General features: G+C 63.4%; 1 protein-coding gene across 3 annotated transcripts in view; it reads right to left on the bottom strand.

The window, feature by feature from the left end:
- Window positions 1-27,036, bottom strand: part of SHANK3 (SH3 and multiple ankyrin repeat domains 3) — a 780,355-nt gene that overhangs the window by 288,714 nt on the left and 464,605 nt on the right. For all 3 annotated transcript variants that reach the window (XM_075914851.2, XM_089777650.1, XM_075914857.2), the window contains one exon: window positions 25,234-25,418. In XM_075914851.2, coding sequence (XP_075770966.2) covers window positions 25,234-25,418 — 185 coding nt within the window. The remainder of the gene's footprint in view (window positions 1-25,233; window positions 25,419-27,036) is intronic.

Below are 27,036 nucleotides of genomic sequence, written 5' to 3'. Positions count from 1 at the left end.
TTGCACAAGAAGTTTTTGTGGAAGACATCTTGCACAAAAACCCTGCAGTGTAGCTAAAGCCTAAGAGTACAGTCACTTTTAGATCCATCAGTGAGTGCCTGGGCAAGTTCCAATGTTCCCCAACAGGTTTCTCTGTGTTACCATTTCGAATATCTGATTTGCATCCATTAATCCCTTGTCGATCAGCTGCTGTTTAAAAGCCTCAGAAAATACCAATGGAATGGAAGAGTGTTCTCATCATAGGGTCTTGCCTCAGGGTCCCAGAGAGGTCCATGCTGTCTGCCATTCCCTTCGATGCCTCCATGAGATCACTGGAGTCAGCGAGATGCCATAGGCTTTGCTGCCAACAGCATGCCAATGACACCCAACTCTGAGTCTCATGCTCTGCGGAGGACATCGGAATGCCTACATGAAATATGTTCTTGGATAAAGAGCAGCTGATGTGACAAATACAAGATCTGGGAAGTGTAAGGAGTTCCAAGGACTATACTAAAATGTCCTGGGAAATCTCTGGGGAATGGTTAATGCGAATCACATTACTCCCGTTATGCCTAATCCTAACCCTTTCGAAGCGACACTGACTACTGATTATCTGTCCCCAAAGTCTGGAGACCAAAGGCCTGAGCTACGCACAGGAACAGGGTGAACGGCCTGAGCTCTGGCTGCTGAGCCAAAAGCTGACTTGGTCTTGTAATCAAGGAAGCAAACTGAGGTTTCGGGTTCCAAAGAAACCTACCCGAGCCCTAGACAGCAACTGGGGGGGACCTCAGGTTAGCTTTTAGCATGAGTTGGGGAGTTTAACATGGTTTTGTCTCTAGACAAGGCTGTTGGCCCAAGAGTAAATACAGTTTCCTTTGTCTGAGCTGTTTGGTAACTGATATACACGTACAACGCTCGGGGAAAGAGTTAGCCATGGATACGGGACCCCAGTCAGGCTGGCTGGAAAATCATGAGGTGCAGAGAGACTGCAACTTGAACACACACCAGGCAGTTCTAGAGAACGTTGGAGACACTTCCTGGCACAGGTGCTGAAGGAACCAACCAGGGGCCATGTGCAGCTTGACCTGCTGCTCACAAACAGGGAGGCATTAGTAGGGGAAGTAGAGGTGGGTGACAACCTGGGAAGCAGTGATCACGAGATGGTAGATTTCAGGATCCTGACCAAAGGAAGAAAGGAGTACCACATGGGGAATTATTGGTTACATTGGAAAAGATAGGGATTAATATGTAAGTTGAGAGGTGGATAAGCAACTGGTTAAAGGGGAGACTACAGCGGATCATACTGAAAGGTGAACTGTCAGGTTGGAGGAAGGTTACTAGCGGAGTTCCTCAGGGATCAGTTTTGGGGCCAATTTTATTTAATCTTTTTATCGCTGACCTTGGCACCAAAAGTGGAAGTGTCCTGATAAAATTTGCAGATGACACAAAGTTGGGAGCTATTGCCAATTCAGAAAAGGATCGGGATATCATACAGGAAGATCTGGATGATCTTGTAAATTGGAGTGATAGCAATAGGATGAAATTTAATAGTGAGAAGTGTAAGGTTATGCATTTAGGGATTAATAACAAGAATTTTAGTTATAAGCTGGGGACACATCAGTTGGAAGTAACGGAGGAGGAGATGGACCTCAGAGTCCTGGTTGATTATAGGATGACTGAGCCGCCATTGTGACATGGCCGTGAAAAAGGCTAATACGATCTTGGGATGTATTAGGCGAGGTATTTCCAGTAGGGATAAGGAGGTGTTAGTGCCGTTATACAAGGCATTGGTGAGACCCCATTTGGAATACTGTGTGCAGTTCTGGTCTCCCATGTTTAAGAAGGATGAATTCAAACTGGAACAGGTACAAAGAAGGGCCACTAGGATGATCCGAGGAATGGAAAACCTGTCTTATGAAAGGAGACTCAAGGAGCTTGGCTTGTTTACTTTAACCAAAAGAGGGCTGAGGGGGGACATGATTGCACTTTAAATATATTAGAGGGATAAATACCAGGGAGGGAGAGGAATTATTTAAGCTTAATACCAGTGTGGACACAAGAACAAATGGATATAAGCTGGCTAGTAGAAAGTTTAGACTTGAGATTAGACGAAGGTTTCTAACCATTAGAGGAGTGAGGTTCTGGAACGGCCTTCCAAGGGAAGTAAGGGGGGAAAAAGATCTATCTGGTGTCAAGATTAAACTAGATGGGTTTATGAAGGGGATGGTTTGATGAGATAACATGATCTTGGTAACTAATTGACCATTCATTATCAGTGGGAAATAGGTCAATGGAGGGATGATAGGAGTTACTATAGAGAACTTTCTGGGTGTCTGGCTGGTGAATCTTGCCCACATGCTCAGGGTTTAGCTGATCGCCATATTTGGGGTCGGGAAGGAATTTTCCTCCAGGGTAGATTGGCAGAGACCATGGAGGTTTTTCGCCTTCCTCTGTTGCATGGGGCACAGATCACAGCTGGAGGATTCTCTGCATCTTGGGGTCTTCAAAGTATTTGAAGGCTTCAATATCTGAGATCTAGGTGAGAGGATTATTCTAGGAGGGATGGGTGAGATTCTGTGGCCTGCACTGTGCAGGGGGTCAGACTAGATGATCAGAATGGTCCCTTCTGACCTTAGAGTCTATGAGGAAAGCAGCAAAATACACACCCTGGAAAAGCAGACTCTGACTCTCTCAGAGAACTGATGGCAGGATCCCCTGGGACGCTAACATGAAGGGGAAAGGAGTCCAGGAAAGCTGGCAGTATTTTAAAGAACGCCCAGGAATGAACCACCCTGATGCAGTAAGAAAAACAAATACCGCAGGCGACCAGCCTGGCTTAGCAGTGAAATCTTCGGCGAGCTTACACACAAAAAGGAAGCTTACAAGAAGCGGATGGATGACTGAGGAGGAGTATAAATATATTGCTTGAGCATGCACGGGTGTAATCAAGAAGGCCAAAGCACAATTAGAATTGCAGCTAGCAACAGATGTGATGGGGAACGAGAAAGGTTTCTATAGGCATTCTAGGAATAAGGGTGATCAGGGAGGGTGGGGCCCTTACTGGATGAGGAGGTAACCTAGTGACAGATGATGTGGGAAAAGCTGAAGCACTCAAGGCTTTTTTTGCTTCTGTCTTCACAGACAAAGGCAGCTCCCAGACTACTACACTGGGCAACGCCGTATGGGAATGAGGTGGGCAGCCCTCAGTGGAGAAAAAACAGGTGAAGAACTATTTAGAAAAGCTGGACATACACAAATCCATGGGCCCGGATTTAAGGCATCCAAGGATGGACTGTAAGGTGAATAGAAAACTGGCTAGGTTGTTGGGCCCAAAGGGTAGTGATCAACAGCTTGATGTCTGGTTGATCAGTCGGTTTCAAGCGGAGTGCCCCAAGGATCGGTTCTAGGGCCGGTTTTGTTCAACATCTTTATTAATGACCTGGATGAGGGGCTGGATTGCACCCTCAGCAAGTTTGCAGATGACACTAAGCTAGGGGGAGGGCAGGGACAGGGTCCAGCGTGACCTAGACACATTGGAGGATTGGGCCACAAGAAATCTGATGAGGTTCAACAAGGACAAGTGCAGAGTCCTGCCCTTGGGACGGAAGAATCCCAAGCATTGGTACAGGCTGGGAACCGACTGGCTAAGTAGCAGTTTGGCAGAAAAGGACCTGGGGGTTACAGTGGATGAGAAGCTGGAGATGAGTCAACAGTGTGCCCTTGTAGCCAAGAAGGCTAATGGCATATTAGGTTGCATTAGGAGGAGCATTGCCAGCAGATCCAGAGAAGTGATTATTCCCCTTTAATTGGCTCTGGTGAGGCCACATCTGGAGTATTGTGTCCAGTTCTGGGCCCCCACTACAGAAAGGATGTGGATGCATTAGAAAGGGTCCAGTGGAGGGCAACCAAAATGCTGAGGGGGCTGGAGCACATGACCTGTGAGGAGAGGCTGAGGGGTTTGGGCTGGTTTAGTCTGCAGAAGAGAAGAGTGAAGGGGGATTTGAGAGCAGCAACTTTCTGAAGAGGGTTCCAAAGAGGATGGAGCGAGGCTGTTCTCAGTGGGGGCAGGTGGCAGAACAAGGAACAATGGGCTCAAGTTACAGTGGGGGAGGTCTAGATTGGATATTAAGAAAAACTATTTTACTAGGCGGGTGGGAAGCGCTGGGCTGGGCTCCCTAGGGAGGGGGTGGAATCTCCATCCCTAGAGGTTTTTAAGTCCCTGCTTGACAGAGCCCTGGCTGGGCTGATTGAGTCGGGGTCGGTCCTGCTTTGGGCAGGGGGCTGGACTCGATGCCTCCTGAGGTCTTTGCCAAGCCTGGGAGTCTATGAAACCCCAGGTCTGAAAAGAGTGAGTCTGGGTCTCTGCCCCACAAGAGGTGACCACCAAGAAGCCCAAACTGTACCTGGATCCCCGCCAAGGAAGCCCATACGTGTAATCAAAGGCACAGCCCCCGAGCCGTGACAGAGGACCCAGGCTGAGTGCCAACAGAGTGACCCTGCTCAGCAGACCTGACCTGAATGCTTCGAAGAGCTTGTCATGGCTCCTTCCCCACTCTGGCATGATAAATGCAGAAGTGGGGGCCAGCAAGTGTACCCCAAAGCTTTATCTACCAGGCTTTGGTATAAAACTTCCCCCAAGATCTTAAAACCCCAGACCTTGGGAATAAAACTTCAGCTGCCACCACCCAAATGTTGCTAAAGAAACCAGGGGAAAGATCATTTGGGAAATCTCACCCCTAAAATAAAAATCAGGGCACACAATTAACCACTGCCAGGTTAATAAAAAGAAAGGAAAGAACTTTTATTATTACAACAATATTCCTGTTGCAACCATAATGACTAGATAGGGAGGTAACAAAATATACTCACGGAGAAACTCCATGGGCCTAGAACTTAGTTACAAAGAAAAGCCAAAACATCTTTTAAGCAGTGTCAGATCTCAGATCCCAGACCCAATCCATAAAACAGTAAAACCTAACGAAACTGCCTACACTTTACCCTACTTACAGAAAATGAAGAATGGTGTCTTGGAGAGAGAGAGAGAGACATGCTTGTCCCTCTCTGTAGCTGCAGAGAACTCTCCCAGAGAGACAAAAGGGGAAAGGAAAAAACCCAAATTCCTTTGTCCCAGTTTGAAAAGTCCCACCTACATTCCTATTGGTCACTCCACCTGGCTAGGTGTAGTTAACCCCTTAATCCCCAGGCTGCTGGCTAACCCTCATAATCATGACAGAGCTGACCACAGATCCCATTCGTCAAAGCGATGTGAAGATTTGGGGTCCTGTGCATGAGCAGGTAGCATCAGTGACTGAACACACGCTCTGGCACGGTCATGAGGGATGGCTAGCAGCCTGGCGACTAAGGGGCTACAGCAACTTCCACGCATGGCCCTACAGTACGCTAATATCTTTATGGCTGACCTAGAACAACGTTTCCTCAGCTCCCGTCCCCTTTTATCCCTTCTCTACTTACGCTACATCGATGACATCTTTATGATCTGGACCCATGGGCAAGAAACACTGGAGACATTCCACAGAGACTTTAACAGCCTCCACCCCTCTATCAGTCTCAGCCTGGACCATTCTACACGAGAGATCCACTTCCTGGACACCACAGTACAAATCAGCAATGGAAAATTAGACATCACCCTCTACAGGAAACCCACTGACTCATACAGTTACCTACATGCTTCCAGCTCCCATCCAGAACACACCACACGATCCATCATCTATAGCCAAGCCCTTCGATACAACCGCATCTGCTCTAATCCCACTGACAGAGACCAGAAACTTCAGGATCTCTACCAAGCATTTATAAACCTCAACTACCCACCTGGAGAAATAAAAAAGGAAATTGAAAGAGCCAGACGAATACCTAGAAACCTTCTACTTCAAGACAGACCCAAGAAAACCAACAATAGAACACCACTTGTCATCACCTACAGCCCCCAACTTAAACCTGTCCAACACATTATCAATAAACTACAGCCTATACTGGAACAGGACACTAAACTCCAAGGCTGTGTCTAGACCAGCCAGTTTTTCCAGAAAATCAGCCGCTTTTCTGGAAAAACTTGCCAGCTCTCGACACTGGTCACTTGAATTTCCGCAAAAGTACTGACTTCCTACAGTAAGAAATCAGTGTTTTCTGCGGAAATACGATGCTGCTCCCGTTTGGGCAAAAGTCCCTTTTGCACAAAACTTTTGTGCAAAAGGGCCAGTGTAGACAGCTCAGATTTGTTTTCCGCAAAAAAGCCCCGATCGTGAAAATGGCAAATGGGGCTTTTTTGCAGAAAAGCGCATCTAGATTGGCCACGGATGCTTTTCCACAAAAAGAGAATACTCCCTTTGCACCGCCTCCCCACAGGTCAGAGCTAGGCTAGACCCTGAGCACAGACCCACGTACGCACGGAGAGGAACGGGACACCAAGGGACAGAGAATACTCCCTTTGCACCGCCTCCCCACAGGTCAGAGCTAGGCTAGAGCCTGAGCACAGACCCACGTACGCACGGAGAGGAACGGGACACCAAGGGACAGAGAATACTCCCTTTGCACCTCCCCACAGGTCAGAGCTAGGCTAGAGCCTGAGCACAGACCCACGTACGCACAGAGAGGAACAGGACACCAAGGGACAGAGAATACTCCCTTTGCACCGCCTCCCCACAGGTCAGAGCTAGGCTAGAGCCTGAGCACAGACCCACGTACGCACGGAGAGGAACGGGACACCACGGACAGAGAATACTCCCTTTGCACCTCCCCACAGGTCAGAGCTAGGCTAGAGCCTGAGCACAGACCCACGTACGCACGGAGAGGAACAGGACACCAAGGGACAGAGAATACTCCCTTTGCACCTCCCCACAGGTCAGAGCTAGGCTAGACCCTGAGCACAGACCCACGTACGCACGGAAAGGAACGGGACACCAGGGACAGAGAATACTCCCTTTGCACCTCCTCCCCACAGGTCAGAGCTAGGCTAGAGCCTGAGCACAGACCCACGTACGCACGGAGAGGAACGGGACACCAGGGACAGAGAATACTCCCTTTGCACCGCCTCCCCACAGGTCAGAGCTAGGCTAGAGCCTGAGCACAGACCCACGTACGCACAGAGAGGAACGAGACACCACGGACAGAGAATACTCCCTTTGCACCTCCCCACAGGTCAGAGCTAGGCTAGAGCCTGAGCACAGACCCACGTACGCACGGAGAGGAACGAGACACCAGGGACAGAGAATACTCCCTTTGCACCTCCCCACAGGTCAGAGCTAGGCTAGACCCTGAGCACAGACCCACGTACGCACGGAGAGGAACGAGACACCACGGACAGAGAATACTCCCTTTGCACCTCCCCACAGGTCAGAGCTAGGCTAGACCCTGAGCACAGACCCACGTACGCACAGAGAGGAACGGGACACCAGGGACAGAGAATACTCCCTTTGCACCTCCCCACAGGTCAGAGCTAGGCTAGAGCCTGAGCACAGACCCACGTACGCACGGAGAGGAACGAGACACCAGGGACAGAGAATACTCCCTTTGCACCGCCTCCCCACAGGTCAGAGCTAGGCTAGAGCCTGAGCACAGACCCACGTACGCACGGAGAGGAACGAGACACCACGGACAGAGAATACTCCCTTTGCACCTCCCCACAGGTCAGAGCTAGGCTAGACCCTGAGCACAGACCCACGTACGCACGGAGAGGAACGGGACACCAAGGGACAGAGAATACTCCCTTTGCACCTCCCCACAGGTCAGAGCTAGGCTAGAGCCTGAGCACAGACCCACGTACGCACGGAGAGGAACGAGACACCAGGGACAGAGAATACTCCCTTTGCACCTCCCCACAGGTCAGAGCTAGGCTAGAGCCTGAGCACAGACCCACGTACGCACGGAGAGGAACGAGACACCAGGGACAGAGAATACTCCCTTTGCACCGCCTCCCCACAGGTCAGAGCTAGGCTAGAGCCTGAGCACAGACCCACGTACGCACGGAGAGGAACGAGACACCACGGACAGAGAATACTTCCTTTGCACCGCCTCCCCACAGGTCAGAGCTAGGCTAGAGCCTGAGCACAGACCCACGTACGCACGGAGAGGAACGAGACACCAGGGACAGAGAATACTTCCTTTGCACCGCCTCCCCACAGGTCAGAGCTAGGCTAGACCCTGAGCACAGACCCACGTACGCACGGAGAGGAACGAGACACCAGGGACAGAGAATACTCCCTTTGCCCCTCCCCACAGGTCAGAGCTAGGCTAGACCCTGAGCACAGACCCACGTACGCACGGAGAGGAACGGGACACCAAGGGACAGAGAATACTCCCTTTGCACCTCCCCACAGGTCAGAGCTAGGCTAGAGCCTGAGCACAGACCCACGTACGCACAGAGAGGAACGGGACACCACGGACAGAGAATACTCCCTTTGCACCTCCCCACAGGTCAGAGCTAGGCTAGAGCCTGAGCACAGACCCACGTACGCACGGAGAGGAACGAGACACCAGGGACAGAGAATACTCCCTTTGCACCTCCCCACAGGTCAGAGCTAGGCTAGAGCCTGAGCACAGACCCACGTACGCACGGAGAGGAACGGGACACCAGGGACAGAGAATACTCCCTTTGCACCTCCCCACAGGTCAGAGCTAGGCTAGAGCCTGAGCACAGACCCACGTACGCACGGAGAGGAACGAGACACCACGGACAGAGAATACTCCCTTTGCACCTCCCCACAGGTCAGAGCTAGGCTAGAGCCTGAGCACAGACCCACGTACGCACAGAGAGGAACGGGACACCACGGACAGAGAATACTCCCTTTGCACCTCCCCACAGGTCAGAGCTAGGCTAGACCCTGAGCACAGACCCACGTACGCACGGAGAGGAACGAGACACCACGGACAGAGAATACTCCCTTTGCACCTCCCCACAGGTCAGAGCTAGGCTAGAGCCTGAGCACAGACCCACGTACGCACGGAGAGGAACGGGACACCACGGACAGAGAATACTCCCTTTGCGCCTCCCCACAGGTCAGAGCTAGGCTAGACCCTGAGCACAGACCCACGTACGCACAGAGAGGAACGAGACACCAGGGACAGAGAATACTCCCTTTGCACCTCCCCACAGGTCAGAGCTAGGCTAGACCCTGAGCACAGACCCACGTACGCACGGAGAGGAACGGGACACCAAGGGACAGAGAATACTCCCTTTGCACCTCCCCACAGGTCAGAGCTAGGCTAGAGCCTGAGCACAGACCCACGTACGCACGGAGAGGAACGAGACACCACGGACAGAGAATACTCCCTTTGCACCGCCTCCCCACAGGTCAGAGCTAGGCTAGAGCCTGAGCACAGACCCACGTACGCATGGAGAGGAACGAGACACCACGGACAGAGAATACTCCCTTTGCACCGCCTCCCCACAGGTCAGAGCTAGGCTAGAGCCTGAGCACAGACCCACGTACGCACGGAGAGGAACGAGACACCAAGGGACAGAGAATACTCCCTTTGCACCTCCCCACAGGTCAGAGCTAGGCTAGACCCTGAGCACAGACCCACGTACGCACGGAGAGGAACGAGACACCAGGGACAGAGAATACTCCCTTTGCACCTCCTCCCCACAGGTCAGAGCTAGGCTAGAGCCTGAGCACAGACCCACGTACGCACAGAGAGGAACGGGACACCAGGGACAGAGAATACTCCCTTTGCACCTCCTCCCCACAGGTCAGAGCTAGGCTAGAGCCTGAGCACAGACCCACGTACGCACAGAGAGGAACGGGACACCAGGGACAGAGAATACTCCCTTTGCACCTCCCCACAGGTCAGAGCTAGGCTAGACCCTGAGCACAGACCCACGTACGCACGGAGAGGAACGGGACACCAAGGGACAGAGAATACTCCCTTTGCACCTCCCCACAGGTCAGAGCTAGGCTAGAGCCTGAGCACAGACCCACGTACGCACGGAGAGGAACGGGACACCACGGACAGAGAATACTCCCTTTGCACCGCCTCCCCACAGGTCAGAGCTAGGCTAGAGCCTGAGCACAGACCCACGTACGCACGGAGAGGAACGAGACACCAGGGACAGAGAATACTCCCTTTGCACCTCCCCACAGGTCAGAGCTAGGCTAGAGCCTGAGCACAGACCCACGTACGCACGGAGAGGAACGGGACACCAAGGGACAGAGAATACTCCCTTTGCACCTCCCCACAGGTCAGAGCTAGGCTAGAGCCTGAGCACAGACCCACGTACGCACGGAGAGGAACGGGACACCAAGGGACAGAGAATACTCCCTTTGCACCGCCTCCCCACAGGTCAGAGCTAGGCTAGAGCCTGAGCACAGACCCACGTACGCACGGAGAGGAACGAGACACCAAGGGACAGAGAATACTCCCTTTGCACCTCCCCACAGGTCAGAGCTAGGCTAGACCCTGAGCACAGACCCACGTACGCACAGAGAGGAACGGGACACCAGGGACAGAGAATACTCCCTTTGCACCTCCCCACAGGTCAGAGCTAGGCTAGACCCTGAGCACAGACCCACGTACGCACGGAGAGGAACAGGACACCAAGGGACAGAGAATACTCCCTTTGCACCGCCTCCCCACAGGTTAGAGCTAGGCTAGAGCCTGAGCACAGACCCACGTACGCACGGAGAGGAACGGGACACCAAGGGACAGAGAATACTCCCTTTGCACCTCCCCACAGGTCAGAGCTAGGCTAGAGCCTGAGCACAGACCCACGTACGCACGGAGAGGAACGAGACACAAGGGACAGAGAATACTCCCTTTGCACCTCCCCACAGGTCAGAGCTAGGCTAGAACCTGAGCACAGACCCACGTACGCACGGAGAGGAACGAGACACCAGGGACAGAGAATACTCCCTTTGCACCTCCCCACAGGTCAGAGCTAGGCTAGAGCCTGAGCACAGACCCACGTACGCACGGAGAGGAACGGGACACCAGGGACAGAGAATACTCCCTTTGCACCTCCCCACAGGTCAGAGCTAGGCTAGACCCTGAGCACAGACCCACGTACGCACGGAGAGGAACGGGACACCACGGACAGAGAATACTCCCTTTGCACCTCCCCACAGGTCAGAGCTAGGCTAGACCCTGAGCACAGACCCACGTACGCACGGAGAGGAACGAGACACCAGGGACAGAGAATACTCCCTTTGCACCTCCCCACAGGTCAGAGCTAGGCTAGAACCTGAGCACAGACCCACGTACGCACAGAGAGGAACGGGACACCAGGGACAGAGAATACTCCCTTTGCACCTCCCCACAGGTCAGAGCTAGGCTAGAGCCTGAGCACAGACCCACGTACGCACGGAGAGGAACGGGACACCAGGGACAGAGAATACTCCCTTTGCACCTCCCCACAGGTCAGAGCTAGGCTAGAGCCTGAGCACAGACCCACGTACGCACGGAGAGGAACGGGACACCAGGGACAGAGAATACTCCCTTTGCACCTCCCCACAGGTCAGAGCTAGGCTAGACCCTGAGCACAGACCCACGTACGCACGGAGAGGAACGAGACACCAGGGACAGAGAATACTCCCTTTGCACCTCCCCACAGGTCAGAGCTAGGCTAGACCCTGAGCACAGACCCATGTACGCACAGAGAGGAACGAGACACCAAGGGACAGAGAATACTCCCTTTGCACCTCCCCACAGGTCAGAGCTAGGCTAGAGCCTGAGCACAGACCCACGTACGCACAGAGAGGAACGGGACACCAAGGGACAGAGAATACTCCCTTTGCACCTCCCCACAGGTCAGAGCTAGGCTAGACCCTGAGCACAGACCCACGTACGCACGGAGAGGAACGAGACACCACGGACAGAGAATACTCCCTTTGCACCGCCTCCCCACAGGTCAGAGCTAGGCTAGAGCCTGAGCACAGACCCACGTACGCACGGAGAGGAACGAGACACCAGGGACAGAGAATACTCCCTTTGCACCTCCCCACAGGTCAGAGCTAGGCTAGACCCTGAGCACAGACCCACGTACGCACGGAGAGGAACGAGACACCACGGACAGAGAATACTCCCTTTGCACCTCCCCACAGGTCAGAGCTAGGCTAGAGCCTGAGCACAGACCCACGTACGCACGGAGAGGAACGGGACACCAAGGGACAGAGAATACTCCCTTTGCACCTCCCCACAGGTCAGAGCTAGGCTAGACCCTGAGCACAGACCCACGTACGCACAGAGAGGAACGAGACACCAGGGACAGAGAATACTCCCTTTGCACCTCCCCACAGGTCAGAGCTAGGCTAGAGCCTGAGCACAGACCCACGTACGCACGGAGAGGAACGGGACACCACGGACAGAGAATACTCCCTTTGCACCTCCCCACAGGTCAGAGCTAGGCTAGACCCTGAGCACAGACCCACGTACGCACGGAGAGGAACGAGACACCACGGACAGAGAATACTCCCTTTGCACCTCCCCACAGGTCAGAGCTAGGCTAGACCCTGAGCACAGACCCACGTACGCACGGAGAGGAACGGGACACCAGGGACAGAGAATACTCCCTTTGCACCGCCTCCCCACAGGTCAGAGCTAGGCTAGAGCCTGAGCACAGACCCACGTACGCACAGAGAGGAACGGGACACCAAGGGACAGAGAATACTCCCTTTGCACCGCCTCCCCACAGGTCAGAGCTAGGCTAGAGCCTGAGCACAGACCCACGTACGCACGGAGAGGAACAGGACACCACGGACAGAGAATACTCCCTTTGCACCTCCTCCCCACAGGTCAGAGCTAGGCTAGAGCCTGAGCACAGACCCACGTACGCACGGAGAGGAACGGGACACCACGGACAGAGAATACTCCCTTTGCACCGCCTCCCCACAGGTCAGAACTAGGCTAGAACCTGAGCACAGACCCACGTACGCACGGAGAGGAACGAGACACCAGGGACAGAGAATACTCCCTTTGCACCTCCCCACAGGTCAGAGCTAGGCTAGAGCCTGAGCACAGACCCACGTACGCACGGAGAGGAACGAGACACCAGGGACAGAGAATACTCCCTTTGCACCTCCCCACAGGTCAGAGCTAGGCTAGACCCTGAGCACAGACCCACGTACGCACAGAGAGGAACGGGACACCAAGGGACAGAGAATACTCCCTTTGCACCTCCCCACAGGTCAGAGCTAGGCTAGAGCCTGAGCACAGACCCACGTACGCACAGAGAGGAACGGGACACCAGGGACAGAGAATACTCCCTTTGCACCTCCCCACAGGTCAGAGCTAGGCTAGAGCCTGAGCACAGACCCACGTACGCACGGAGAGGAACGAGACACCAAGGGACAGAGAATACTCCCTTTGCACCTCCCCACAGGTCAGAGCTAGGCTAGAGCCTGAGCACAGACCCACGTACGCACGGAGAGGAACAGGACACCACGGACAGAGAATACTCCCTTTGCACCTCCCCACAGGTCAGAGCTTGGCTAGAGCCTGAGCACAGACCCACGTACGCACGGAGAGGAACAGGACACCACGGACAGAGAATACTCCCTTTGCACCTCCCCACAGGTCAGAGCTTGGCTAGACCCTGAGCACAGACCCACGTACGCACGGAGAGGAACGGGACACCAGGGACAGAGAATACTCCCTTTGCACCGCCTCCCCACAGGTCAGAGCTAGGCTAGAGCCTGAGCACAGACCCACGTACGCACGGAGAGGAACAGGACACCAGGGACAGAGAATACTCCCTTTGCACCTCCCCACAGGTCAGAGCTAGGCTAGAGCCTGAGCACAGACCCACGTACGCACGGAGAGGAACGAGACACCAGGGACAGAGAATACTCCCTTTGCACCTCCCCACAGGTCAGAGCTAGGCTAGACCCTGAGCACAGACCCACGTACGCACGGAGAGGAACGAGACACCACGGACAGAGAATACTCCCTTTGCACCTCCCCACAGGTCAGAGCTAGGCTAGACCCTGAGCACAGACCCACGTACGCACAGAGAGGAACGGGACACCAAGGGACAGAGAATACTCCCTTTGCACCTCCCCACAGGTCAGAGCTAGGCTAGACCCTGAGCACAGACCCACGTACGCACGGAGAGGAACGAGACACCAGGGACAGAGAATACTCCCTTTGCACCTCCCCACAGGTCAGAGCTAGGCTAGACCCTGAGCACAGACCCACGTACGCACGGAGAGGAACGGGACACCAGGGACAGAGAATACTCCCTTTGCACCTCCCCACAGGTCAGAGCTAGGCTAGAGCCTGAGCACAGACCCACGTACGCACGGAGAGGAACGGGACACCAGGGACAGAGAATACTCCCTTTGCACCGCCTCCCCACAGGTCAGAGCTAGGCTAGACCCTGAGCACAGACCCACGTACGCACGGAGAGGAACGGGACACCACGGACAGAGAATACTCCCTTTGCACCTCCCCACAGGTCAGAGCTAGGCTAGACCCTGAGCACAGACCCACGTACGCACGGAGAGGAACGAGACACCAGGGACAGAGAATACTCCCTTTGCACCTCCCCACAGGTCAGAGCTAGGCTAGAACCTGAGCACAGACCCACGTACGCACGGAGAGGAACGAGACACCAGGGACAGAGAATACTCCCTTTGCACCTCCCCACAGGTCAGAGCTAGGCTAGAACCTGAGCACAGACCCACGTACGCACGGAAAGGAACGGGACACCAGGGACAGAGAATACTCCCTTTGCACCTCCCCACAGGTCAGAGCTAGGCTAGACCCTGAGCACAGACCCACGTACGCACGGAGAGGAACGGGACACCAAGGGACAGAGAATACTCCCTTTGCACCTCCCCACAGGTCAGAGCTAGGCTAGACCCTGAGCACAGACCCACGTACGCACGGAGAGGAACGGGACACCAGGGACAGAGAATACTCCCTTTGCACCGCCTCCCCACAGGTCAGAGCTAGGCTAGAACCTGAGCACAGATTCGCCATCAGTGGATCAGACCAAGGGTTCTAGCCCAGCACCCGTTCTCTGACAAATACCCAGCATCCAATGCTTTCTAGGCAGATGCATGAATGTGATGGGATGCCCACAAGGAGATCTCTTCCTACCCGTCGGGGGCGGCTCCCTTCCGCTCTGCAGCAGGACCATTGCCGTGATTTCTAACATCCTATCTCCCGTCCCAAGGACGCACTCCACAGCCCATCAATCTCTAGCCCTAGCTGGAGTGCCGCTAGACTTCTGGCCCCGCTGGCGCACTCTGGCCGTCTAGTCCAGAGAGGAACTGAGGTTTGTGCAAAAAGCATTTCCTTGGATGGGTTTTCTATCTGTCTCGTGTGGGTCTGAGGAGAGGGACTGCGATGCCGACAGATAGGGGCCCGCTCCTGGAAAGGTCCCTGCGTCTCACTGAGACACTGACAAATGCAGGGCTGCAGTCAGCTCAGCTCACCGTGGCGTTCGGACGGTTCCAACGGAGGCGAGAATTCTAGGGCCGTGTTTAGACATTACTGAATGTTTGTCAGTTGCTGCCTTTGTTACTCACTTCAATCTCTCTCACCAGGTGCTGGCTGGAACCCCTGCGCCTGTGCACATCGGCAGGCCGGAGAGCGATGGTCCTTAGTACGAGGAGCTGGTTTTCCACATGGTGTTATGCCCTTCCCAAGAGGAAAAGTCCATCAATACCAGATGGACTCTTGTGGCCAACTGCAGCTCGAATTTCCCAGCAACAAGCTGAGAAAAGACATTTGTTCTGCTCCCTTCCCCATGACTCTGAGCCATGCAAGCGGACTTTCCCAGTATCCGAATGTGCAGCTGAGAGCACCTGGTGGGAGGAGAAAACCTCAAACTAAAGCAACTTGCTTGGACTCTGGGGGGGCAAAGTGTTTTGACATAAGCAAGGGATCCCCAGATGCTTAGTCTGGGTTTGCCCTAAGGGACGTAAAGAACAGAAGCTTCTATTACCGTTCAAAACTTAAAACTGTAACTCATTTGCATATCTACGTACACCTGCTCCAACCTGAAAAGAACTCTGGGTCCCTTTTCCTACTTAAGAAATCTGACTGGTTTTGATTACAGCACTTGCTCTGGCATGAGATCTAGGGCCAATGGGTAAGCGACTGGCCCAGGGAGACTGGGAGTAACTGGAATAGTCCCAAAGGCCGATGGCCGTATCTGTCACAAACGCATAGTCCCCTGGCTGGCAAGGGAGACCAGAGCGCCCACGGGGCTGTTATGGAGCCGGAGGCCAGTTACCTAAGGGGAGACTCAGACAGTTGGGGGTTTGTGCCCAGCTTGCCACCAGTCTGCCCTGGGGCTGGTGCTCACTGGAGGCCCCGCAGATGCTGCTACAAGGACAAAGCAGAGCAGCTGCTCTAGACTGCGGGTCCCACCCATTACTGGGTGTGCCTACCAATGGCCGGAAGCAGAGACATAATGGAGGAAGAAGTAGGAAGAGAGAGACCCAAGGCACTTGATGAACCCAGGTTCAGGCAGAGGGAGAAATGTGGAGTCAAGGTAGCTTCAAACAGAATCTCTGGCGTCAAGGCGTCTGTGTGGTGACAGGTGACACTTTATGACAAACGACTGGCGGCGCGAAGCAGCATTCATCAATCAACGCGCAAAAGGAAACCAGACACTTTTGAAAGTTCCCTCTCACAACAACCCTGAGCCCCAGCCCTGGCTTAGGCCAAGCACAGGACTTTCCAGACCACGTTCTCTAGCTCTCGGACCCTAACCCTCGCCTTTCCAAGGCACACGCAGTGCCCCTGAGAACCGCGAGGGGCACGAATGCAGGCAGAACCAGGCCCAGGGTGAGGTGGGGGGCAGGCAGGGAAGATCCGAGGTCACAGGGAAAGAAAAGGGGATGCCCAACAGCTTCTGCTGCCAAGGTAGGCTCCAGATCTGAAATTCCTGGGAGCCCGTGCCCAGGATCTGCGTGTGCACCAAGGTAAAGGCAGGGCAGGAATTCCCCATGAGGAGCAGCTCCCAGAAGTTGTGTGGAGGCCGCCAGGGACACAGTGAGCAGAGTGTGTGTGTGGGAGTGGGGGGGGGTCTCTGGCTGCACAGCCGGGCTCTGAAACAAGCAGGGGGCACAGCAAGAATCGGCTGCAGCCCCCGAACCCTCCCACTGCACTCACCCAAGGGGAGGCTGCCGCCCATGCAGACCGAGGCAGGGGCCGACCCGCCGGCTCTCTGGGCCCTGCACTCACCCAAGGGGAGGCTGCCCCCACGCAGACCCAGGCAGGGACCGACCCGCCGGCTCTCTGGGCCCTGCACTCACCCAAGGGGAGGCTGCCCCCACGCAGACCCAGGCAGGGACCGACCCGCCGGCTCTCCCGGCCCCGCACTCACCCGAGGGGAGGCTGCCCCCGCGCAGACCCAGGCAGGGACCGACCCGCCGGCTCTCCGGGCCCCGCACTCACCCAAGGGGAGGCTGCCCCCACGCAGACCCAGGCAGGGGCCGACCCGCCGGCTCTCTCGGCCCCGCACTCACCCGAGGGGAGGCTGCCCCCACGCAGACCCAGGGACCGACCCGCCGGCTCTCCCGGGCCCCGCACTCACCCAAGGGGAGGCTGCCCCCACGCAGACCCAGGCAGGGACCGACCCGCCGGCTCTCCCGGCCCCGCACTCACCCAAGGGGAGGCTGCCCCCACGCAGACCCAGGCAGGGACCGACCCGCCGGCTCTCCCGGCCCCGCACTCACCCGAGGGGAGGCTGCCCCCACGCAGACCCAGGCAGGGACCGACCCGCCGGCTCTCTGGGCCCTGCACTCACCCAAGGGGAGGCTGCCCCCACGCAGACCCAGGCAGGGACCGACCCGCCGGCTCTCTGGGCCCTGCACTCACCCAAGGGGAGGCTGCCCCCACGCAGACCCAGGCAGGGACCGACCCGCCGGCTCGCCCGGCCCCGCACTCACCCGAGGGGAGGCTGCCCCCACGCAGACCCAGGCAGGGACCGACCCGCCGGCTCTCCGGGCCCCGCACTCACCCAAGGGGAGGCTGCCCCCGCGCAGACCCAGGCAGGGACCGACCCGCCGGCTCTCCCGGCCCCGCACTCACCCAAGGGGAGGCTGCCCCCACGCAGACCCAGGCAGGGACCGACCCGCCGGCTCTCCGGGCCCCGCACTCACCCAAGGGGAGGCTGCCCCCACGCAGACCCAGGCAGGGGCCGACCCGCCGGCTCTCCCGGCCCCGCACTCACCCAAGGGGAGGCTGCCCCCGCGCAGACCCAGGCAGGGGCCGACCCGCCGGCTCTCCCGGCCCCGCACTCACCCAAGGGGAGGCTGCCCCCACGCAGACCCAGGCAGGGGCCGACCCGCCGGCTCTCCCGGCCCCGCACTCACCCAAGGGGAGGCTGCCCCCACGCAGACCCAGGCAGGGACCGACCCGCCGGCTCGCCCGGCCCCGCACTCACCCAAGGGGAGGCTGCCCCCGCGCAGACCCAGGCAGGGGCCGACCCGCCGGCTCGCCCGGGCCCCGCCCACGCAGACCCAGGCAGGGACCGACCCGCTGGCTCTCCCGGCCCCGCACTCACCCGAGGGGAGGCTGCCCCCGCGCAGACCCAGGCAGGGACCGACCCGCCGGCTCTCTGGGCCCTGCACTCACCCAAGGGGAGGCTGCCCCCACGCAGACCCAGGCAGGGACCGACCCGCCGGCTCTCTGGGCCCTGCACTCACCCAAGGGGAGGCTGCCCCCACGCAGACCCAGGCAGGGACCGACCCGCCGGCTCTCTGGGCCCTGCACTCACCCAAGGGGAGGCTGCCCCCACGCAGACCCAGGCAGGGACCGACCCGCCGGCTCGCCCGGCCCCGCACTCACCCGAGGGGAGGCTGCCCCCACGCAGACCCAGGCAGGGACCGACCCGCCGGCTCGCCCGGCCCCGCACTCACCCGAGGGGAGGCTGCCCCCGCGCAGACCCAGGCAGGGGCCGACCCGCCGGCTCGCCCGGGCCCCGCCCACGCAGACCCAGGCAGGGACCGACCCGCCGGCTCTCCCGGCCCCGCACTCACCCGAGGGGAGGCTGCCCCCGCGCAGACCCAGGCAGGGACCGACCCGCCGGCTCTCCGGGCCCCGCACTCACCCAAGGGGAGGCTGCCCCCGCGCAGACCCAGGCAGGGACCGACCCGCCGGCTCTCTGGGCCCTGCACTCACCCAAGGGGAGGCTGCCCCCACGCAGACCCAGGCAGGGACCGACCCGCCGGCTCTCCCGGCCCCGCACTCACCCAAGGGGAGGCTGCCCCCACGCAGACCCAGGCAGGGACCGACCCGCCGGCTCTCCCGGCCCCGCACTCACCCGAGGGGAGGCTGCCCCCACGCAGACCCAGGCAGGGACCGACCCGCCGGCTCTCCGGGCCCCGCACTCACCCGAGGGGAGGCTGCCCCCACGCAGACCCAGGCAGGGACCGACCCGCCGGCTCTCCGGGCCCCGCACTCACCCGAGGGGAGGCTGCCCCCGCGCAGACCCAGGCAGGGACCGACCCGCCGGCTCTCCCGGCCCCGCACTCACCCGAGGGGAGGCTGCCCCCACGCAGACCCAGGCAGGGACCGACCCGCCGGCTCTCCCGGCCCCGCACTCACCCGAGGGGAGGCTGCCCCCACGCAGACCCAGGCAGGGACCGACCCGCCGGCTCTCCCGGCCCCGCACTCACCCGAGGGGGGGCTGCCCCCACGCAGACCCAGGCAGGGACCGACCCGCCGGCTCTCCCGGCCCCGCACTCACCCAAGGGGAGGCTGCCCCCACGCAGACCCAGGCAGGGACCGACCCGCCGGCTCGCCCGGCCCCGCACTCACCCAAGGGGAGGCTGCCCCCGCGCAGACCCAGGCAGGGACCGACCCGCCGGCTCTCCCGGCCCCGCACTCACCCAAGGGGAGGCTGCCCCCACGCAGACCCAGGCAGGGACCGACCCGCCGGCTCTCCCGGCCCCGCACTCACCCGAGGGGAGGCTGCCCCCACGCAGACCCAGGCAGGGACCGACCCGCCGGCTCGCCCGGCCCCGCACTCACCCGAGGGGAGGCTGCCCCCACGCAGACCCAGGCAGGGACCGACCCGCCGGCTCGCCCGGCCCCGCACTCACCCAAGGGGAGGCTGCCCCCGCGCAGACCCAGGCAGGGGCCGACCCGCCGGCTCGCCCGGGCCCCGCCCACGCAGACCCAGGCAGGGACCGACCCGCTGGCTCTCCCGGCCCCGCACTCACCCGAGGGGAGGCTGCCCCCGCGCAGACCCAGGCAGGGACCGACCCGCCGGCTCTCTGGGCCCTGCACTCACCCAAGGGGAGGCTGCCCCCGCGCAGACCCAGGCAGGGACCGACCCGCCGGCTCTCCCGGCCCCGCACTCACCCAAGGGGAGGCTGCCCCCGCGCAGACCCAGGCAGGGACCGACCCGCCGGCTCTCCCGGCCCCGCACTCACCCAAGGGGAGGCTGCCCCCGCGCAGACCCAGGCAGGGACCGACCCGCCGGCTCTCCCGGCCCCGCACTCACCCAAGGGGAGGCTGCCCCCGCGCAGACCCAGGCAGGGACCGACCCGCCGGCTCTCTGGGCCCTGCACTCACCCAAGGGGAGGCTGCCCCCACGCAGACCCAGGCAGGGACCGACCCGCCGGCTCTCTGGGCCCTGCACTCACCCAAGGGGAGGCTGCCCCCACGCAGACCCAGGCAGGGACCGACCCGCCGGCTCTCTGGGCCCTGCACTCACCCAAGGGGAGGCTGCCCCCACGCAGACCCAGGCAGGGACCGACCCGCCGGCTCGCCCGGCCCCGCACTCACCCGAGGGGAGGCTGCCCCCACGCAGACCCAGGCAGGGACCGACCCGCCGGCTCGCCCGGCCCCGCACTCACCCAAGGGGAGGCTGCCCCCGCGCAGACCCAGGCAGGGGCCGACCCGCCGGCTCGCCCGGGCCCCGCCCACGCAGACCCAGGCAGGGACCGACCCGCCGGCTCTCCCGGCCCCGCACTCACCCGAGGGGAGGCTGCCCCCGCGCAGACCCAGGCAGGGACCGACCCGCCGGCTCTCCGGGCCCCGCACTCACCCAAGGGGAGGCTGCCCCCGCGCAGACCCAGGCAGGGACCGACCCGCCGGCTCTCTGGGCCCTGCACTCACCCAAGGGGAGGCTGCCCCCACGCAGACCCAGGCAGGGACCGACCCGCCGGCTCTCCCGGCCCCGCACTCACCCAAGGGGAGGCTGCCCCCACGCAGACCCAGGCAGGGACCGACCCGCCGGCTCTCCCGGCCCCGCACTCACCCGAGGGGAGGCTGCCCCCACGCAGACCCAGGCAGGGACCGACCCGCCGGCTCTCCGGGCCCCGCACTCACCCGAGGGGAGGCTGCCCCCACGCAGACCCAGGCAGGGACCGACCCGCCGGCTCTCCGGGCCCCGCACTCACCCGAGGGGAGGCTGCCCCCGCGCAGACCCAGGCAGGGACCGACCCGCCGGCTCTCCCGGCCCCGCACTCACCCGAGGGGAGGCTGCCCCCACGCAGACCCAGGCAGGGACCGACCCGCCGGCTCTCCCGGCCCCGCACTCACCCGAGGGGAGGCTGCCCCCACGCAGACCCAGGCAGGGACCGACCCGCCGGCTCTCCCGGCCCCGCACTCACCCGAGGGGGGGCTGCCCCCACGCAGACCCAGGCAGGGACCGACCCGCCGGCTCTCCCGGCCCCGCACTCACCCAAGGGGAGGCTGCCCCCACGCAGACCCAGGCAGGGACCGACCCGCCGGCTCGCCCGGCCCCGCACTCACCCAAGGGGAGGCTGCCCCCGCGCAGACCCAGGCAGGGACCGACCCGCCGGCTCTCCCGGCCCCGCACTCACCCAAGGGGAGGCTGCCCCCACGCAGACCCAGGCAGGGACCGACCCGCCGGCTCTCCCGGCCCCGCACTCACCCGAGGGGAGGCTGCCCCCACGCAGACCCAGGCAGGGACCGACCCGCCGGCTCGCCCGGCCCCGCACTCACCCGAGGGGAGGCTGCCCCCACGCAGACCCAGGCAGGGACCGACCCGCCGGCTCGCCCGGCCCCGCACTCACCCAAGGGGAGGCTGCCCCCGCGCAGACCCAGGCAGGGGCCGACCCGCCGGCTCGCCCGGGCCCCGCCCACGCAGACCCAGGCAGGGACCGACCCGCTGGCTCTCCCGGCCCCGCACTCACCCGAGGGGAGGCTGCCCCCGCGCAGACCCAGGCAGGGACCGACCCGCCGGCTCTCCGGGCCCCGCACTCACCCAAGGGGAGGCTGCCCCCGCGCAGACCCAGGCAGGGACCGACCCGCCGGCTCTCCCGGCCCCGCACTCACCCAAGGGGAGGCTGCCCCCGCGCAGACCCAGGCAGGGACCGACCCGCCGGCTCTCCCGGCCCCGCACTCACCCAAGGGGAGGCTGCCCCCGCGCAGACCCAGGCAGGGACCGACCCGCCGGCTCTCTGGGCCCTGCACTCACCCAAGGGGAGGCTGCCCCCACGCAGACCCAGGCAGGGACCGACCCGCCGGCTCTCTGGGCCCTGCACTCACCCAAGGGGAGGCTGCCCCCACGCAGACCCAGGCAGGGACCGACCCGCCGGCTCTCTGGGCCCTGCACTCACCCAAGGGGAGGCTGCCCCCACGCAGACCCAGGCAGGGACCGACCCGCCGGCTCGCCCGGCCCCGCACTCACCCGAGGGGAGGCTGCCCCCACGCAGACCCAGGCAGGGACCGACCCGCCGGCTCGCCCGGCCCCGCACTCACCCAAGGGGAGGCTGCCCCCGCGCAGACCCAGGCAGGGGCCGACCCGCCGGCTCGCCCGGGCCCCGCCCACGCAGACCCAGGCAGGGACCGACCCGCCGGCTCTCCCGGCCCCGCACTCACCCGAGGGGAGGCTGCCCCCGCGCAGACCCAGGCAGGGACCGACCCGCCGGCTCTCCGGGCCCCGCACTCACCCAAGGGGAGGCTGCCCCCGCGCAGACCCAGGCAGGGACCGACCCGCCGGCTCTCTGGGCCCTGCACTCACCCAAGGGGAGGCTGCCCCCACGCAGACCCAGGCAGGGACCGACCCGCCGGCTCTCTGGGCCCTGCACTCACCCAAGGGGAGGCTGCCCCCACGCAGACCCAGGCAGGGACCGACCCGCCGGCTCTCCCGGCCCCGCACTCACCCGAGGGGAGGCTGCCCCCACGCAGACCCAGGCAGGGACCGACCCGCCGGCTCTCCGGGCCCCGCACTCACCCGAGGGGAGGCTGCCCCCACGCAGACCCAGGCAGGGACCGACCCGCCGGCTCTCCGGGCCCCGCACTCACCCGAGGGGAGGCTGCCCCCGCGCAGACCCAGGCAGGGACCGACCCGCCGGCTCTCCCGGCCCCGCACTCACCCAAGGGGAGGCTGCCCCCACGCAGACCCAGGCAGGGACCGACCCGCCGGCTCTCCCGGCCCCGCACTCACCCGAGGGGAGGCTGCCCCCACGCAGACCCAGGGACCGACCCGCCGGCTCTCCCGGCCCCGCACTCACCCAAGGGGAGGCTGCCCCCACGCAGACCCAGGCAGGGACCGACCCGCCGGCTCTCCCGGCCCCGCACTCACCCGAGGGGAGGCTGCCCCCACGCAGACCCAGGCAGGGACCGACCCGCCGGCTCTCCCGGCCCCGCACTCACCCGAGGGGAGGCTGCCCCCACGCAGACCCAGGCAGGGACCGACCCGCCGGCTCTCCCGGCCCCGCACTCACCCAAGGGGAGGCTGCCCCCACGCAGACCCAGGCAGGGACCGACCCGCCGGCTCGCCCGGCCCCGCACTCACCCAAGGGGAGGCTGCCCCCGCGCAGACCCAGGCAGGGACCGACCCGCCGGCTCTCCCGGCCCCGCACTCACCCAAGGGGAGGCTGCCCCCACGCAGACCCAGGCAGGGACCGACCCGCCGGCTCGCCCGGCCCCGCACTCACCCAAGGGGAGGCTGCCCCCGCGCAGACCCAGGCAGGGACCGACCCGCCGGCTCTCCCGGCCCCGCACTCACCCAAGGGGAGGCTGCCCCCACGCAGACCCAGGGACCGACCCGCCGGCTCTCCCGGCCCCGCACTCACCCAAGGGGAGGCTGCCCCCACGCAGACCCAGGCAGGGACCGACCCGCCGGCTCTCCGGGCCCCGCACTCACCCAAGGGGAGGCTGCCCCCGCGCAGACCCAGGCAGGGACCGACCCGCCGGCTCTCCCGGCCCCGCACTCACCCAAGGGGAGGCTGCCCCCACGCAGACCCAGGCAGGGGCCGACCCGCCGGCTCTCCCGGCCCCGCACTCACCCGAGGGGAGGCTGCCCCCACGCAGACCCAGGCAGGGGCCGACCCGCCGGCTCTCCCGGCCCCGCACTCACCCGAGGGGAGGCTGCCCCCGCGCAGACCCAGGCAGGGACCGACCCGCCGGCTCTCCCGGCCCCGCACTCACCCGAGGGGAGGCTGCCCCCACGCAGACCCAGGCAGGGACCGACCCGCCGGCTCTCCCGGCCCCGCACTCACCCGAGGGGAGGCTGCCCCCACGCAGACCCAGGCAGGGACCGACCCGCCGGCTCTCCCGGCCCCGCACTCACCCAAGGGGAGGCTGCCCCCACGCAGACCCAGGCAGGGACCGACCCGCCGGCTCTCCCGGCCCCGCACTCACCCAAGGGGAGGCTGCCCCCACGCAGACCCAGGCAGGGACCGACCCGCCGGCTCTCCCGGCCCCGCACTCACCCAAGGGGAGGCTGCCCCCACGCAGACCCAGGCAGGGACCGACCCGCCGGCTCTCCCGGCCCCGCACTCACCCAAGGGGAGGCTGCCCCCACGCAGACCCAGGGACCGACCCGCCGGCTCTCCGGGCCCCGCACTCACCCGAGGGGAGGCTGCCCCCACGCAGACCCAGGCAGGGACCGACCCGCCGGCTCTCCCGGCCCCGCACTCACCCGAGGGGAGGCTGCCCCCACGCAGACCCAGGCAGGGACCGACCCGCCGGCTCTCCCGGCCCCGCACTCACCCGAGGGGAGGCTGCCCCCACGCAGACCCAGGCAGGGACCGACCCGCCGGCTCTCCCGGCCCCGCACTCACCCAAGGGGAGGCTGCCCCCACGCAGACCCAGGGACCGACCCGCCGGCTCTCCCGGCCCCGCACTCACCCAAGGGGAGGCTGCCCCCGCGCAGACCCAGGCAGGGGCCGACCCGCCGGCTCTCCCGGGCCCCGCACTCACCCAAGGGGAGGCTGCCCCCACGCAGACCCAGGCAGGGACCGACCCGCCGGCTCGCCCGGCCCCGCACTCACTCGAGGGGAGGCTGCCCCCACGCAGACCCAGGGACCGACCCGCCGGCTCGCCCGGGCCCCGCCCGCGCAGACCCAGGCAGGGACTCACCCTTGACGGCTTCGCCCCGGTTGAGCTGGATCTCGCCCTCGCCCTGCGGCGCGTAGCTCTTGACCACGATGAAGCGGCGGCCGGGCACGGCGCTGTACAGCTTGCGCTTGGGGCCGCGGGGCGCGGCGGGGGGCGCGGCGGGGCGGGCGGGCTCGGGCCCCGGGCCCGGGGGGGCGGCGCTCGGGCTGTAAACGAAGACGTAGGTGATGGTGCTGATGCCCGGCAGCGCGCAGCCCGGCCCGCCCGGGGGCAGCGCCATGGCGCGGGGCTCAGCGCAGCCCTCGCTCGGCGCCGGCCCGGCCCGGGCCCCGGGGGCCGCCCCCCGCCCGCGGCTCCAGGGCTCCGCGCCGCCCGCCCGCGGGCTGCCGCCGCCGCATGGCCCGGCCCGGGGCTCTCGGCTGCTCCGGCGCTCGCGGCAGGCAGGGCCGGGCGGCAGGTGCCTCCGGCGGCCGCGCTCCGCCCCTCTGCGGGCGGCGGGCGGGGACTGGCCCCCCGGCCCGCCCGGCCCCTCCGACGGCGGCACCGGCTCGGCGGCCGCGGCGTGTGGGGCAGAGACACGTGCCGGGCGCCGGGGGGGGCTGTGCTGGGGGTAGGGGCTGAGAGCGGGGGTGGGGCCTGGGGGGGGCGGGGAAGGGGGGTAGGGGCTGAGAGCGGGGGTGGGGCCTGGGGGGGGCGGGGAAGGGGGGGCTTTGCTGGGGGGTAGGGGCTGAGAGCGGGGGTGGGGCCTGGGGGGGCGGGGAAGGGGGGTAGGGGCTGAGAGCGGGGGTGGGTCCTGGGGGGGGCGGGGAAGGGGGGTAGGGGCTGAGAGCGGGGGTGGGGCCTGGGGGGGGGGGGGGAAGGGGGCTGTGCTGGAGGGTAGGAGCTGAGAGCGGGGGCGGGGCCTGGGGTGGGGATGGGGGCGGGGCCGGGGGCTGGAAGGGGGCCTGTGCTGGGGGGTAGGGGCTGAGCGGGGGTGGGGTGGGGGGGCGGGGAAGAGGGCTGGGGCCTGGGGTGGGGGCGGGGAGGGGGGGGGCAGAGGGCTGGGGGCAGGGAGGGGGCTAGGGGGGGGGCTGGGGGGGGGGCTGGGCCTGGGGTGGGGGCGGGGAGGGGGGCTGTGCTGGGGGAAGAGGGGCCTGGGGGGGCGGGGAGGGGGGGCTGTGTGGGGGAGGCTGGGGCTGGGCTGGGGGCGGGGAGCTGGGGGGGGAGGAGGCGGGGGCGGGGCCTGGGGTGGGGGCCTGGAGGGGGGGCTGGGGGGAGGGGCTGAGGGGTGGGGCCTGGGGGGGGCGGGGAAGGGGGGAGGGGCTGGAGCGGGGGTGGGGGGGGGGGGCATGCTGGGCTGAGATAGGGGATGGGGGGAGGGGCTGGAGGTGGGGGGGCGGGGAAGGGGGGGGGCTGGGGGGAGGAGCTGGGGGTTGGGAGATAGGGAGTGCTGGGCGGGGGGGGAGGGAGGGGGGGAGTAGGGGTGAGAGCGGGGGCGGGGCCGGGGAAGGGGGGGGTGCTGGGCTGAGCGGGGGTGGGGCCTGGGGGGGCGGGGAAGGGGGGGGGCTTGGGGGTGGGAGAGCGGGGGCGGGGCCTGGGCTGGGGCTGTGCCGGGGGGGGGGGTGGGGTGGGGGCGGGGAAGGGGGCTGGAAGGGGGGGGGCTGGGGGAGATGGGGCTGGGGTGGGGGCAGGGAAGGGGGCTGGGGGGGGGGGTGGTAGGGGCTGGGAGATGGGGCTGTGCCGGGGGGGGGGGGGTGGGGGCGGGGGGGGGGGGCTGGGGGGTATAGGGGGGCTGGGAGATGGGGCTGTGCCGGGGGGGGGGGGGTGATAGGGGCTGGGAGATGG

Source organism: Pelodiscus sinensis, chromosome 1, assembly GCF_052426305.1.
Source record: "Pelodiscus sinensis isolate ZL-2025 chromosome 1, ASM5242630v1, whole genome shotgun sequence".
Lineage (NCBI taxonomy): Eukaryota > Metazoa > Chordata > Testudines > Trionychidae > Pelodiscus > Pelodiscus sinensis.
This window is presented reverse-complemented; position numbering and strand designations above follow the sequence as displayed.